This window comes from Sphaerodactylus townsendi, linkage group LG04, assembly GCF_021028975.2.
Source record: "Sphaerodactylus townsendi isolate TG3544 linkage group LG04, MPM_Stown_v2.3, whole genome shotgun sequence".
Classification (NCBI taxonomy): Eukaryota; Metazoa; Chordata; class Lepidosauria; order Squamata; family Sphaerodactylidae; genus Sphaerodactylus; species Sphaerodactylus townsendi.
This window is the reverse complement of record NC_059428.1, coordinates 91576727-91593589: the sequence shown is the minus strand read 5'-3', so window position 1 is coordinate 91593589 and position 16863 is coordinate 91576727. Positions and strand designations below refer to the sequence as shown.

At 42.8% G+C, this 16863-nt stretch overlaps 1 protein-coding gene across 1 annotated transcript; it reads right to left on the bottom strand.

Moving 5' to 3' along the window:
- Window positions 1–173: 173 nt before the first annotated feature.
- LOC125431065 (arylsulfatase D-like) lies at window positions 174–13500 on the bottom strand. The gene is made up of 10 exons (XM_048493621.1): window positions 12918–13500; window positions 11780–11917; window positions 11150–11271; window positions 8776–8898; window positions 7740–8163; window positions 6752–6888; window positions 6244–6378; window positions 4084–4246; window positions 3010–3131; window positions 174–722 (listed from the first exon to the last, which is right to left on the bottom strand). Exons 1-10 carry the CDS (start codon window positions 12971–12973, stop codon window positions 352–354), a joined length of 1791 nt encoding a protein of 596 aa, XP_048349578.1. The 5' UTR covers window positions 12974–13500; the 3' UTR covers window positions 174–351.
- Between the last annotated feature and the right edge of the window lie 3363 nt (window positions 13501–16863).

The following is a 16863-nucleotide window of genomic DNA, read 5'->3' as shown; positions in this document are numbered from 1 at the left end:
ATTACAGATCTGATGCCATCATCAAGCATGTGTATTTCTCCACTTTAATTTTACACAGATAGTTCTGAGTTTGTGGTTTTCACTATCTCCATGCTTGAATGTGTTATCTTAATCTTCAGAACCAAACCAGATTCTGGAATTGAAGGGAATAGCTTTAAGTGTTTGACAAAATGTTAATTAAAACCCATTTATTGTTGCTATTAAGACAGTTCACTTACATAGAAGTTTCATTCAAGCAGGCCTGAGACTTCCTTAGTCTCTAGAGCGCTGAATTCCTTCTCAAACCAGGGCAGATTGAGTTTAAGTTACCAAAGGACATTTATTACAAACGGTTCTTTGGTGACCCATTTTTTAAATACTTATATTGTCATTACTATTTCCTTTATTACACCAGCAGAGGGGGAATGTACCACAGCATGGCTGCAGCCATGGTTTCCATATATTATTATACAAACCAAGTTGCTCAGTGACAGGAATGAGTGTCCGATGATGTTCATCCACCGCTGTTTGGATTTGACTTACAATTGTGTTAAAAAGTGGCTCAGAATTTGGTGACAAAGGGTTGACTTCAGAAGGGTCATGTAAGAGATCAAAAAGCAAAGGAGGGGTGTGGTGGGTTACTGCCTCTCCAAAACACTGGCACATCCTTTGTCCATAACAGGCTCCAGCCCCTTCTGGATAAAATTTTGGAGACACGTAATGGGCTTTCCAGAGGGCACCACCTAGGAGAATGAAAGTAGCTTTTAAAACAAGGTACACAGTGCAGTTCTGAAAATAAACCATTCTAATCAAATTTATTTTCTATTATTACTACTGGCATTAAGATCTGATTAGTTCACAAGCGATACTTCATTAGTGCATCACCTAAAATTAACTAGCGGCTTTAGTAGAGTTAAGAACTACTCCTGTTTTGCTTCTGTTCTCAGCCCTTCAAGGAATTTTATGTATTTTGGTGCTAGGGAGACATAGATTGAACAGCTTTTATAGTCTCAAAGGAAGAGGGAGAAGTCAAGCAATAGGCTGTCACACTAATTTTTGGTGTCTTTTGTAACTTGTTTTGCACCTAACAACATCTGATCGAATTGTGTCTCTGACACATTCAGCATTCCATTTTAAGACTCTCCAAATATTATAAAAGGCATCTCCATCATGTCTCCAAACACCTTTTCTTCTGTCACCTTCTGTTTTGTATCAAACATCCAGCCTGATGGAGAGTTTGGTGGAACTCAAAGGCTTGCTATTTTGGTTCTGGTGGGTTTTCCTGGCTTGCTATTTTGTTTTGATTAATCCTAATATAAACCTTTGGGGAGTTTTACCACTTTCAACTCTTCTTAACAGGACACTTTTTTTTGAAAATTGTGCTTTAAGCTGCTTCTGTTTACTTCTATAGCCTTTATCTGTATACAACTTTTCCCAGTAGTGATAAAGTGTGGGGGAATGTTTTTGTAGGAGTAGATCTAATTATATTTATTTCCTTCACAAAACATTTGGCACCATAAATATCCCTAGAGAGGTCAATTGTCAGTGAGGGTGACATTTGTTTTCCAGTTGTTCAGAAGGAAGATTAGTAAAGCAGTGTAGCTGTAAATCAAAGTTGATATTCTGATTTTAGCAACAAGGCCACACCACTTCTGGTTCAACTGACAATTAACCTCTTTCATGTAGTTGGATAAATGTAAAACAATTGGCATACAATTTGATTAAGCAGTTTGGTAACCTACAATGATAATGTTTATTTGTTTTGTTTGGTTAACTGTAATTCCCAAAAAATCCATATCCAGACTTGTTCATAAGCTCCTATGGTTGAATTCTTAATAGCTGATTTTCAGCGTGTACAGAGATAAACGCATGGATGTAGCTTTCGTTTTATTGTTCCTGGGTGCTGAAAATTTTATGAAGCCAATGTGTATTAGAAGTAATTTGGGGCATGAGAATTAAAAGGCTTAGCTATGATCAGACCTAGACAGCTTCAAATTCAGATATTCTAACCACATTGAAATAGTTACTGTAACAAAACGGAAGATACTTATTGTTCAGGAAAGGAAAGAAGAAATACAATTTGTGGCGATTGGGGAGAAATCATAGGCATTTCTGTCCTTTAGTGGGGCATTTCATACACAACTATTCAACTTCCTGTTATGGAACCAGGGAAAACAATATTACTGGAAAGAGATGTGAAACATAAAAATTTTAAACTGTCTATTGTGTAGCATCTCACTTGATTGAAATAATAGAGCTATACCTTTTTCTACAAAAAGATGACAGGAGATGTATGAATTAGTACACCACATCTTCCTAGACCTTTTTTTTATGGAGGAATGCCCCACCGAGGTCCTAGTACCTGCCTTTCCCCTCCCCCCACTTCTCTTTTTGTGATTAAAAAATCACAATTAAGTGCTGCCTTTATCCATCTGAAACCATTATCCTCTGCAACATTAAACAAAACACTTTGATAAACAAGCATTTATATTGCTCTGGATAGCTATCAGGAACACTCTAGTTTTTGTACAATTGCACTCTCATTTTGTTTCCCAAAACAACATGGAGTCTACCAAATGGGAAATAAATGGGTGGGTGCAACTGCACAAAAATGAAAGTGTTGTTGATAGCCATCTAGAGCAATATAAATGCTCTTCTATCAAAGTGCTCTGTTTAACATTGCAGAGGATAATGATTTTGATGAAGGCAGTGGTTACGTATGATTCTTTAATTGTAAAAGAGAATCTGGACCTCTTGTACACGTGGGGGCAAGCACATTGGACTTCTGCCGAAGCACATACGACTGCATTGTCATCTTTCCATGGAAAAAGGTATAGGCAAGGCACCATGAGCAACTAAACCTGTTGCCCCAGAAATATGAAATCTACCACATATAGTGGAGCTTCTCAAGCTTTTTTGCAAAGAAGCAAGCGGGTGTCAAGCTGACCACGCTGAATGATTCAGATTTCGACCTAAGCTTTCTTTTTATTCAGATGTAGAAATCTGTTACAGATACTTTTTTATACTCACTTTCCTTCTGGTACCAGCGCACTGCATGTAAATATGATCCACAATAGTGAAACATGAATTCATGTTCTGAGTGCTGTGCTGATCCCTGCAGTAATGGCAGTAAGTTCCGGCCATCAATCACTCTAATATGGAGGAAATGACAAAATTCATTGAGTTGGGGTCAGTACCTTTGCAAGACTATCATTCTCAAAGTTTCCTGATGGAATACACATCGGTGAAATGGTTTACAAATGATTTTATGTATTTAGTTTAAATAGACACTGTTTTTTTCCTGGCAAAACTTCATACTTCAGCTGGAAGAATCCTTCAGCAAGGATTTGTGCCGAATTACCCAGTTTAATCATTATATCTATTCTGGATACAAGTACTTCAGTGAACTTGCAGAATACCCATCCCTTCAATGACTTCTCTCTTGAACCTATCCATATATGCAAAGGATAGCAAATATAGCCTAGAATGAATCTCCTATTCCTCAGGTTTACAAGAGATCTCTGTGTTTGTCTCAGCAAACATGGATGTGTGGATCTGGGCAGGGTTATAAAAAGAGTCCACCACTCTTAACCACTACACCATGATGGCTTGAGCTGCTTAGTGCAACCCATACTTATCACAGGCTGTTTCCGCACACGTGTGGAAATGCAGCTCCACTGGCATGAATTGTACAAGTGGCCCCGACTTTCCCCCCAGCCAATACTGGAGATCAGTGGAGAGGGCCGACCGAGAAGGGGTAGTAGGGCAGTGTGGGCGGGTCCCTACAGCCCTCCAGAGTGACACTGGACAGGAAGGTCAGTTGAGGCAACAGGTAAAGCAGCGGCATCCCGCCGGTGTGGTTTGCACCACGCCGACAAAAAACCACCGCTTTGCAAAAAACCTCGCTCAACAAGGCGGCCAGCACCCCAGGGACGGTGTTTTTGCTGTCCCTGGGGCGCTGTATTCCGCCCATGTGGAAAGGGCCTCTGATTAGTTTACATTTTGAGCATGTGTGTTGAACAAAGTAAGTCTATCTGCCAAACAGGTTCACTGAAAAAGTCATGGCATCCCTGACTGTAATGATTTTAAACCAGCATTCTGTACCTGTCTTGTGGTACTGATGCACCAGCCAGGTGAGCTACTGTGGGATAAATATCCATAAGATTTGTTGGCTCATCAATAATAGCGTCAGCAGGGACCACTCCTGGCCATCTAACTATTCCAGGCACACGTATTCCTCCTTCCCAGCCTCCCATGCCTTTCCCACCTGTTATTGAAGAAAACAGTAAAAGAAATGCCATTAAACGTTGAGAAAAAATTAATTACTCCAATCCAACCATCTTCCTCCCCTCACTGGCAGTTTTTTTAATGTTTTCAAAAGCTCCTCTTCAGATCTTAATAGGAAAAACAGAAACAGCAAAGCAAACCAAATTAACCAACCCCCATAACAGAATATCACCTTTTTATATCACCCAGAGTCCAAACATTATTTCTGTAAGCTCACTCCAGACGGGCAGCATGCCCTGCTCTCATCCCTTATTATTTCATGAGTCATAAAATAACTTTTTGATTATTTATGTATGCACTATTAATTCCATAGCAAAGAAGCAGTTGATTCTCCACCTTTGCTTCACAGTGGGGTTTTCCTATTTTACATCATTTATTTTTCCCTGTGTTATTTTTTATACAGGTTATAATCCTGCAAAGTATCCCTATCTGAGATGATCTGCTATTTTGCCCACCCATCTCCTTGTTACTTCTAAGCAACTTCCATTTGGGTAGGTTACCTGCCACCTTTGTTGTTGTTGTTGTTGTTGCCATCTTTGGTCTAGCATTAGTTTGCAGACCTGCCACTAGATGGGCAAAAAGAAAAAAAGTCTAACATGCTTGTATTGCAGGAGGACATGAGGGAAGAAAGAAGACAGTAGCAGCTGGGGAGAAAGAGGAGGAAAGCTGGCAAAAGCTTTGTTAACAAACCTAGCTTTGTCAATTTCACTGGGTTCATGACTCCAATGATAGAACTTTATCATGGGGGAAAAGCCCTTTTGATTGTCCTGAAATAGTGGCCTGAAGAGTGGGAGGAACTATTGTGGTGTGGGTGGGGGAAGGCAGGGAGGAAGGCAGGGAGGAGCAAAAAATCTCAAGGAAAGCTTAACACATGGCGATCTCTTTCATTTTCCCTGCAAAGGGAGAAAAAAAAGTTTCACTTAAACAGCTTTCAGAAACCATGGGGATTCTCTGATCTGACAGTTGGATAACTGCCAATGAGGGAGAAAAGTGTATGAGAATCAAACCTGAAGGGAATGTACACTCAAAGTACACTCAAAGTGAAGGAGACCAGACATGCATAAACAGCCTTTTGGTTTTTTCCTGGGTCATAGTATCCTTGTAATAGGCTTGCGGGCAAGGATGTGCTGGTTTTCAATAGACTGCAACTCCCCCCACCCCAAATTTTTGGGTCTTATTACTAATTTCTGCTGGATGTATATCCAAGAAAGGCATACACTTTGCCACTGAGAATAGTTTCTAGAGGTTAAAAGCCCATGAAGTGGGTTATTAGGTCCTAACAATTATTATCTTGGGAAGTTTTGTAATGCTAGCCTTTGGTTATGTTCTAGAATGAATTGTGGAAAACTCAGGCAGAAGCCTTTGAAAAATGTAAGAACCTCAATTAAATGTCCTAGTGTTATGGCTTTTCTTTGGGTCACCTTGAAGAAATCTAGTCCCCCCCCACTCCAAAAGAAAACCCCCTTTGAGCTTTCACATTCTGTTCAAGCTAAGATCCATCTTCCTGTTTGCATCAATGCACTTCCTTTTCAGTGAAATGTCCCAGCCATGCACACAATTTCAGAGCAAAAACATCCACCAAATATTAAATAATGTTGGAAACTAGAAAGCACAATAAAGTTGAGACATGAATAGGTTATTCTATTTAAAGAAAAAGAAAGTTCAGCAACTCCCAAGACATAGGAAATGCAAGTCTGGTTTGCTAATTAAAAAAAATACCAAAGAACAAAGCTAATAAAAATGAACAGCAGACTCCAGAACAAATATTTTGCAGTATTATCATACTTTTAAATGCTGAAATTTGTACATATTGCACTTCAATAGATACAGTATTCAGTAATCTTTTTCCACTTGTTTTATTTATAGTGAAATGTTTAGGTGCAATTTTTAAATTTAAAAAAATCAGGAATATTTAAAAGCTAGGGTAATATTTTCCTCCTTTCCTCAAAGTTCTGCAGGTACACATGCAGATCTTACCTTTATATATACCATTCCAGCCACCCATCTGTACGTCTCCATATCTTGCCTCCAAAAATCCTCCATGGTCAGATGTGAAGTAAGTAAAAGTGTTATTCCTCAATCCCTTTTTATCAACAGCAGCAAGAATTTTTCCTATTTAGGAAAAGGTCCCAAGAATTCATTAAATGCCAATCAGAAATTGCATCTGTAAAACTCCTGTCTGATCATGTCAAGTGTATGTATGTATCACTACAGATTCAGAACATGTCCCTCATTTCTTCTCCTAGGCTTTTTCCTGATATCAATTATCTTGATGGGATGAACCAAATATGTCCTTTATTTTAAAAAATCTGATTTCATGAAAAAGGCTTGGTATAATGCACATGTGCTTTAAACATGATCAGAAATTTCTAGATATGGAGAAAGGACATGACAACATTCTAGCTCCTACAAATGCAGGAGAAGATACCAGGGTGGGCATTACTTTGTCCCTTCATAAAGTACAACTGCTAAAAATATGACTTACCTACCATCCAGTCCATTTCTTCTACATTGTCTCCATATAAACTGTGCCTGCTTTTTCCACGAAACGTTTCTGTAGTGATAAGCGGTGTATGGACGTGCAAAAAAGAAACAAAGAGGAGAAATGGCCCTTTTTTATTTCTGTAGAAGAAAAAAAGGTTACCTTTAATCATTTTTGCTATTAAAGAGTTCTATAAACTAAACAAGACTCATAATTGAGCAGAGGTCTGATCCTGCAGGTCCAGCATTGAACCACATATTGTGGAGAAAATATTTCATTTTCATAGGATTAGATCAAACTGGTTCCTATGCTGTGTGAAAAGTCTTTTTCTATCTGTTTTAGTGGAAAAGAGTCATTACAGGAGTCAAGGTTATAAAATACAAGGGAGGGAGAAGAGAATGCATAGTGGTATGCCTATTATAAACTACTACAGCTAAAACCTTTGCAATGTTGGGCTAAGGCTGGGAGCTCACTAGTTGTTTCTAACTCTTAGTTGTTTTGGCCCTTGTTGTGCCCTGCCTGTGCATTCCTGTTCAGCTAGGCCAGGGGTCTACAACCTGAGGCTCTACAGATGTTCATGGACTACCAATCCCATCAGGCTGATGGGAACTGTAGTCCATGAACATCTGGAGAGCCGCTGGTTGCAGACTCCTGAGTTAGGCGATAAGGGCATGAATGAGACAAACTTCCACCAACCCCTGAGCTGAGGGAAGGATGCTGACCTCTGGCTGTCACATGGGAATAGCCAATTGGACCCGCTGGGGTGGTTCACTACAGGGGCCTCACCATGGTAAGTGGGGGCATCAACCAGGACAGGGTGGGCCATCTCCAATGTCTTAAAAGCATTGCTATGACACTAAATATTGAACAGAGAAATTACACATGCAAAAGGAGTTATATTTTGCCCTAAGAACATACTTGCTGGAAATTCCCAATAAGGATACACTATGAAATCTGAAACAATTATGGAGGGAGAAAGTTCATTAGTTACCGTTCAATAAAAGAGATGCTTTCTTTCAATATCCTGGAAGCAGAGTTCTCTGGGTCCATTGGTTGCTCAAGAATGATATGATTTCTTAATATGATACAGTTCCAATATTTTACAAATCCATAACTGGCAAACCAACAGAAGAAAAACAAAATGCCACTCAATGTAATTAAGGCAATTATTTTCCATTTTACACAGCACAAACCAGTCACTTTTCCCAGCAGAAGGGTTAAAACCAAAAGTGCAACCATCTGTGTGTAAAACCAGTAAGTAGCTTGCTGTGTTACTCCAAGTTCAGGATTCTTCCTAGACTGACATTCATTTGTAAGGGTAAAAGGGGTGCCATAGAAATAATCAAAGCCGTGGTTCAAAGGGTGGTGGCAGTGATCGTTGCGGGATTCACAGTTCAGACCCAGGTGCCATTTCCCTGAAAAGACAAAAATGGAGGGTTTAACCAGTCATTAGCTTAAAAGTATTTTTAACCTCCTGTTATGAAAAGCACATTCACAATGTTTGTAGATACTTAAAACTAGTGATGATTACTTAGTACATTTCATTGGAAATGCACATACTCAAGCGATAATTCCCCTCAATTCCACTACCAACTAAATTTGAAAGCCAGCATGGTACCAGCATGCAGCTACATAATTAATTAAGGTAAATTCTGCAGGGCAGCCACTCAACTCTTGATCTACATTCATTCTTATACTCATCCTAAACCAACAGAAAAACTATTACACCCAAATACAGCCACACTGCAGCAGACCAAAGATTCATTTAGTCCATCATCCTGTCCCATAATGGCTATCAAGAGACTTCCTGGAAGGTCTATAAGCAAAGCGCAGTGTCCAAAAACAGTTTAGACTTTCAAATGAGGAGAGAAATTTCAAATCCGGCCTTTGCTTCTTTATTTTGGATGCTCCCTTGGAGATGTAATTCATCAGCTGGAGCTTGAAACCATAAATCTTCAGGTCACTGCCCCAAATCTGGCAAACTTACCTGTCAATGCAAAGTAATTAAAGAGATCTACATCCCGTACCTATCAGGCCAGTTGCATAGCCTTGCTGCTGCAATAACTTTGCAAAAGTTGTTTCATTAGTGGGAAGCCCTCCTGAGCCAGCATTCCAAAAAAGGATGCGCGTTTTACTGCTGGATGTCATTCCTGAAACATAAAGAGAGAGGAAAATGAGCTCCATCACCAACCCTGTCGATTCTACTTCCAGGATCAGAAATAGGACAGGGGGACATGTGCATTTTCTGGAGGATACTAAATGATAGAGGCATTTGTGAAGATGCTCCTGTGGATGCTTAGCCTGATTCTTTCCAATTGTGCTCCAAACAAAGTCATATGACAAAGACTTGGAATTATACCAATTACAAAGAAAATGAGAGAAACACAGCTCCGGTGGTATGGGCACATTATGCTCCAGGAGGAGACTTCCGTTGCAAAAACGGCCCTAAACTTTGACCCTGTAGGCAAACTTTGACCCTCCCTCCCTGCATGCCAGCCCCCACCGCCTCCCCTCCCTCCCTCCCCTGCAGCCCCTGACATTACCAGTCAATCAGCCTACCCCTCCCCTTCCCTCCCTTGCATGCCACCCCTCACTCCCTTCCCTCCCTTACATGCCACCCCACCCCTCCCTTCCCTTCCCCTCCCTCCGCTATGGTGGGTGGGCCATGTCCAGATGCCGAACCCCCTCCCCTTCCCTTCCCTCCCTTGCATGTTATCCCTCACTCCTTCCCCTCCCTTGCATGCCACCCCTCCCTTCCCTTCCCCTCCCTCCACTAGGGTGGGTGGGTCATGTCCAGATGCTGGGCCCCCCCTCCCCTTCCTTTGCATGCCACTGCTCCCTCCCCTCCCTCTCCCTCTGCTAGGGTGGGTGGGTGGGCCATGTCCAGATGCTGGGCCCCTTCCCCCTCCCTTCCCTTCCATGCCAACCCTGGGAGTGTTGACACCATATCATCCATCCCTTGGGATGTTTAGGATGCAGGCAGGAGAATGGCAGGTGGCTCTCCTCATCTTCCCTACTTTTTTTGTTTTTCTAGAACCCATGTATAATCAGCACCTGAGCACATGCATTTCCACACGTGGAAGACCAAAGAAATGGGGGATGGACAGCATTGCTGAAGACATACATGCTGTCAACCTTATCCCTGAAAATGCCCGAAAATGTCAGTGCTAACCCCATTAAGGGGAATACAGCCGAAGAAAAAGGAAGCAGCACCAGCAGCAGCAGCAGCATTTATGAAGACTGTCTAGTCATTGTAGCCTGAATGGTTGATCCCAGCAAATAAGCAAGAATTCATAGCAGTTCATGTAGGCAAGAACTGATCACATCTCAAGTCTTGCTGCTTGTTTGAGACTACAGGCTTGGCCTACACCAGTCCTCTATCAGCTAGCAGCCTCAAGATGACTGTGGCATCCTCAGTTTCTCCCCCAGTATGGTTACAGCTTGACTATGGCCGAGCTGTGCAAGGCATGAATACTCTAGATCAGCCATTCCCAACCAGGGTTCCGTGGTACCATGGGGTGTCATGAGCATGGCCCAGGGGTACCGTGGTCCCCCTCATTTTTGTGGTATCTCCTGCCGGCGCCAGCAAGGACATGGAGCTGGCCCAGGGAGCAGGGCCTGCCACAAGGTCAGCAGCCACTCCCCCCCCCCAGTGCTTCCCTTCACCTTGGGAGGGGAAGGGGGTGGCAAGCAGGGGCACTGGGAGGGGAAGGTGGGGGATGGCAGGGGTACCGTAAGATATGAAGAGTGAGGTCAAGGGTATCCTGATCTCGAAAAGGTTGGGAAACACTGCTCTAGATGGTAACTAGATACCTGCATTTCTGAGAGCCAGCATGGTGTAGTAGTTAAGAGCGGATGGATAATCTGGAGAACTGGGTTGGATTCCCCACTCCTCCATATGAGTGGCAGACTCTTATTCAGTAAACAGGATTTGTTTCTGCACTTCTACATTCCTGTTGAGTTACATTGGGCTAGTCACAGTTTGCTCAGAACTCTCTCAACTCCGTCTACCTCACAAAGTATCTGTTTTGTGGAAAGGAAGGGAAAAGAGTTTGTAAGCCACCTTGAGTTTCCTTACAGGAGACAAAAACAGGGTACAAATCTAAACTCTTCAACATTTCTTCTTCTTTTCTGATTAACAGGCACAGGAACTTGCCTTGTTTTGTAATACTAGGACCTATTATACAAGCCTAATTTATTTTGTTTACATTTATTTTTCATCTTCCTTTGATATAGAACACCGGAAGGTCTCGTTTAGACACTGATCATACTCAGGCATGCTTAGCTTCAGAAAGTCTGTCCAACCATATGTTCTCCAGTCATGCCAGAGCTCACCACTGTTAGGACAGAATTGTCCTCCAGGTATAGGAGCATCAGTCACCCACTAACAAGTTCGCCAACCTGATCTGATTGGGTATCTGCCAGTCAAGAAAGCTGCTCTGCTTGGAGTACAAAGTGGTGCTGCAGCAATGTGTTGAGTAAGTTTCACTCCCTCTTTTGCCAGCTGATCAATATTAGGAGTCCTATGTATGAAAAAGTTAGATTGTAATATGTTTTTTTGTATAATCAATTGAATCTTATCTACAGATGACTCATTGACCAAGAAAAGGTAAAGCCACAAGAAACCTTTTCGCATTAGAGTGCTGAATGTGTGTTATTTGCCATCATGTTGCTTCCAACTTACAGTGACTCTATGAATTAATGTCCCCCCAAACAGCCTATTTGTAGATAACAAAAATGTATTTTGTATATTAATTTTTAAAATTCATTATGTCTAATCAGTTCAACAATTGGCCCTCTTAAAGAAACATTGGGCACTACTTTGTAAAAGTTAAACTCCAGTAATACTAACTAGACCAAAGTGACTTGCTAGAAAATGATAAAGAAGAGAATACTGGCTCACTTTCTTAGTTCAAGGAATAAGGCTTACAGCATTATTATTGGTTGCTACCAGTAGGTTGCAAAGTATGCATATTTCCTGGGCCACTCCTTCACAGAATAGAGTTAAATTATTTTCAAAATTACGCTTACCTAATTGTGGTATTACCATAGCATCCCAAATCACCATAGCCAAGGTCATCTGCCATTATTAGCAAAATATTGGGTTTCGATATGTTCAGTCCACAGGTTTGGAAAAATAAGGATGCTAGCATAACAGCTAGATTGTATCTACATGAAGAACAGCAACATTGTCAATTAGGTTCAGATCTTCTCAGGAAGGATTTTGAGCAGTGTTTATAATACTGATAAGAACAGATATTATACAAGATATTAGCAAAGACATGAATGGGGTAATGAATTCAAAAAAGAATGGTCCAGAAAAAAAACCCCAAAAGAGGTAAACTTTCCAAAAATGTGTTTAATTACATGGAAATGTTACAACTGTAAGAAACTTGGAGGATCAGAAATCCAAATATTAGAGACTATATATTCTTTGCCAGTGAACACGAAATATATGCAAGGCGTGTGTATGCTGGATATCAAAAACTTCAGTGATCAATCTAGAAGAAGTATCCAGGTCTACAACTAGCGTCTTAACAGATGCTGCTGCAACCAGCTGCACCCAGTCAAGGGAAGACAGTGAACATCTGCCCCCTTTGGCTTAGCCACAGGACTTCCATCTTTGCCGGATTTAAATACAGATGCATCTTTCTCATCCATTCCATCATGGCCTTCAGACAATTGGACAGAACAACTGGGGCAACATTCAATTGATTGTCCATCATCAGATACAACTGGTTGTCACTGATGACAACCCAGCCTGAACCTCTGGATCAGCCCCACAAGAGGGTGGATATAGATATTCAATAGTAATGGTGACAGAATTGCCCCTTGCAAGATACTACAACCAGTTCATGATGGATGGTGGTTCTAACACCAACTTCAACTCTCTGTTTTCTGTCTAGATACTTGAAACTGAGGAGATACTGACGAAATTAAGATTTTTAAAATAGAAGCATTCTGAACATATAAACAAACCTGGAAGATATCTGTATAATTTATAAGATATACAGTATCATGATATGGTTCACCTATACAGCATATACATTTTTGAGATAAATACTCCTAAACTCTTACCAATGCGGAAAAATGACATAACTGGTAACCACAAAAGCCCAGCATTAACTACTATTTTGAAGGAAATTCTATATAAAAGTTGGAAACAAACCTTTGCCAGGTGTGTTTCTCCTCTCTAGAGAGTCCTCTTTCCAAGTAGCGAAGCATCACCAGTCCCTTAAGTGTTAAAAACCAACACAACTAGGGCAGCCTTAAGCAGCCTTAAGCTCCCTCCACACCCTGCCCCGGACGCTCTTTTGACCGCTCTCTGAATCCCTTTCCCTCTCCCTTTTGCTTAACAGTGTGGTAAGCACCTTGCTGGACTTAGTAACACAATTCCTGTAAATAATTTACCTAAATCTTTGAATGATGGAGTACGAAGTGCATCTTTCAGAAATTTTAAATGCTGTGACAGTCATAAACCTGCCGTAGGTCTATGGATGTTTACATGTCCAGCACATTTGTGTGCGTGTAAAGCATGTTTCTCTTCTTCCCTTGTTTGTATAAAGTCAGCATTTTTCTAGCACTAATAGTATTGAATAGTCTCTACAATGATGAAGAAACTACATAACCCTGAGTCCAGGGCCCTTTCCACATGGGCCATAAACAGCGTCCTAGGGATGGCAAAAATGCCTCCCCCCCGAGTGAGTTTTTTTGGAAACAGCGGCTTCCAAACGCTGCCGTGTGAACGGCAACAGCTGGAAGGCGCCATTTTCCCCCTTTCCCGAATGCCTTACCATCCCTCCGCCCTTCCAGTGTGTCGCCCAGACCAGGGGGCACGCCCCCCCTGCCCTGCGACTCCAGAGCTGTTGTGCAGGGCAGGGGGGCATGTCCTCTGGCCTGGGTGACACGCCAGAAGGTCGGAGGGATGGTAAGGCATTCGGGGGATGGCGCAGCCTCTGCGCAGGCTGCACCATCTTCCCCACCCCTACTGGGACCGTCTGTGCAAACGGTCCTGGGGGGGGGGGTGCGTCAGCATCGTTTTAGCTGACGCACCCCTGCAGCATGGCCGTGCGGAAACAGCCCAGAGGTATAGTGGGGGGGAAATGGCAGCTGGGGCAAAATGGTGCCCCCGCGCCCACAGTAGCTAGGACCCCACACCCCACTTACCTGAGCAGGCGGTGGTCTCAGGCAGCCTGGGGAGAAGTTGGCCCCGGTACTGGCTCCCTGCCTGGTGCACCAAAATGGGAAGGCCTTCTCCCTGGCCAGCATGCCCCCCTGCAGTGCCAGCCTTGCCGCTTCCAGCCCTGGGCACGCCGGCTGAGCCTTCCCCTTGGTCAGGAGCCCCTGTCTGGGGCGCAGCTGGGGAGGAGAGAGGAGGGGATTTTTCACCCCCACATGACCCAAATGGCTTCTGCCTGGGACATGTGACCCCACATGTCCCTGTGAGTGCTATGCCAGTGCCTGAGTCAGAGGCGTAGCTAGGGAAAATGGAACCTAAGACAAAATCTGAGTTTTCCTCCCTCCCCCCTCGTATGGACGGCTGCCCTTCCGCAAACAACTTTGTTTGCACCAAGTCATCTCAAAGTCACCATCACAGTATAAAATATGCCCCAACTCACACATCTGAACGCAGCAATGGTCCATGCCACACAGTGGAAATAATTTTTTTTGACAATTTTTCAAAATGCTTTCAAAATGTTTAAACTACTGTTATAACACTTTAAAGTGTTCTAAGTGTCATATGAGTTAAAATGCTTTCACAATGTTTTATTACTGCTGTGAAAACATTTTATGGTGTTATGTCCAGCACCCCCAATTGCCCCCCAGCATTGGAAACACAGCACAGAACCAGGAAGGAAAAGAGGAAGGAACCGCATAGGATAGCCCTGCTAATGTTATTAAATAAAGGGAAAAGGTAAAAGGTGATCAAAACAGATCCTCATGAATTCATATGATTTTTGAATTGGAATGAAATGAAACCACCATGAAACTATGTCTTAGTTTACAGGCAGCACCAAAACAACCATGCATCCCACACTCAGTGCACCGCAATGGCGCAAAAACCTGCACCCCCAAATCACAACTCAAGCCCTTAGCCACATGTCTGACCACAACAATCACACATCCCATGCTCTGTGGCGTTGCAGTGCTGCAAAAACATGCTTGAAAAACACGGATTCTCATGGATCCTCAAGATTTTCCCACTTGGTAACACCAGAATTACCATCATGTCACAGCTCAAGCCCTTAGCCACATGTCTCAACACAACAATCACACCTCCCATGCTCCATGGCACCGCAGTGGCGCAAAAGCATGCTTGGAAACACACGGATTCTCATGGATCCTCATGATTTTCCCACTTGGTCACCCCAAAATCATCATCACAGCACAGCTCAAGTCCTTAACCACATGCCTCGAGTGGGAAAATCATGAGGATCTGTGTTTTTCAAGCATGTTTTTGCGCCACTGCACAGGGAGAGAAAGAAAAAGAGGGAGAGAGGCAGAAAAAGGGGGCAAGAGAGAGTATCCGAAAAAGAGGGGGAGAAAGAGAGGCAGAAAGAGGTAGGGAGAGACAGAAATAGAGGGAGAGGGAAAAAGAGGGAGAGAAAGAGAAAGCCAACCTTTTGCACAATAGGGGAAGCCACTGCAGCCACCTGCCCAAGCCTGCTGGCCTCACAGAGAGCTGCCGCCGCCAAGAGCAGGAAGGGAAGGAGGAAGGGGAATGTGGGCAGGCTCCAGAAAGGCCAACACTCTGCGCTCGTCCACCATCCCAATGGACCAGGCAGGCATGCATTGTGGTGGTGGGGAGGGGGGGTCCACTGGAGGCCCAGAACAGGTCAACAGGAAGACACCCGCCAGCCTCTTCTGGTCTGCTGCTGTCCTGGAAAGCCTTTTTCAGTCCTCTGTTCCCCAAGCAAGCAAATCCCGTGGAAGAAAGGTGCCCAGAGTCACAGATCCGCAGTGTCAGGGCACAAACCAGGCAGCCCAGGCTAGAAGTGTGGGGGGCGATTTTCCTCCCGCCACGTGACTGAATGGCGACTGCCAGGGGCATTTGTCCTCAGATGCCCCTGTGGAAGCTCCACCTCTGCCCTGAGTCTGTCTTTCAAACCAATTTGACGAGAGAAGCAAATGTCTCATTTGCTTGTTAAAGAATGAGTTACTCTGAGTGCCCCGGACCTCCCTCTCTCCTGAAGGAAAAAAAATTTAGTTACAAATTTGAAGGAGGAATGGGGCAAGAACTGTACATCTTGCCAGATGTCATCTTGTTTTTGACACTTCAAGGAACATGTAGCCTGTGAAGTCCCTGTTGTTCCTTGCAGTGAAACAGTTTCCCTTCCCTCTGCTGATAAGGAGACTCTCTTCTAGGGTTATGTATTAGATCATAGCTTTAGAATGTCCTTTGGCAGAGACTGTTATTCTCCAAGTGACTGACAGGTTGCCCCAAAGATGCCCTTAGGCAAATTTAAAAATATAAAATCTCCACCCAGTGAGGAGCTATCTCACCATTTTGAGATCATAGATTGTATGTAAAGGCATGAAAGGGGCTTAGCCTGTAGAATATGTGGAAGGTTGGGTTAAGATGAGCTCATTAATCAGGTGACAATGATGTAATGGTTATTGACAAATGTAACTGGATGAAAGTAGGAGTCCCAGCTCAGTGCTCGCTCTTGCTTTGAGCAATGCCTCTTTGTTTCAGCTTAAGTTCACATATCTATACCTCTCACCTTTGAAACTTCTGATTGGTTTTTGAGTCTCCGGGGACGGGTTCCTGATTCAAACATTGTGCTATCAAACAACAATGGTTAGTGATGTTACATTTCTGGCAAAAACAACATGTTTCATTTCTATTTTACTTAGCATCCGCTAAAATGTAATGGCTCTGTGGCATAAGGTGTTTTTCCCCAAACAAGTGAAAAGCATTATGATATTCCTTTCATGTTTTCTAGTGGTAGTTTAATATAATCAGAGTTAACTTCATATTACTAGACCACTGCATTTAGCAAAATCTGTTCAATTTCACTGGTATCAATTAGCAACATGTAACAGCCACATAAATATGAATACAAGTCTCCAAAAGTGATGCTCATTTAAAATTGCATTGTCAAAAGCTTTCA

Excerpts from the sequence above, each read along its gene's own strand:
- LOC125431065 (XM_048493621.1), bottom strand. The coding sequence starts at position 12,973 with ATGCTTCGCTACTTGGAAAGAGGACTCTCTAGAGAGGAGAAACACACC. Across the intron at positions 8,164-8,775 it reads CTATGCAACTGGCCTGATAG|GGAAATGGCACCTGGGTCTG; the intron begins GTACGGGATGTA and ends TTGTCTTTTCAG. Across the intron at positions 6,379-6,751 it reads AGAAATGGACTGGATGGTAG|GAAAAATTCTTGCTGCTGTT; the intron begins GTAAGTCATATT and ends TTTCCTAAATAG.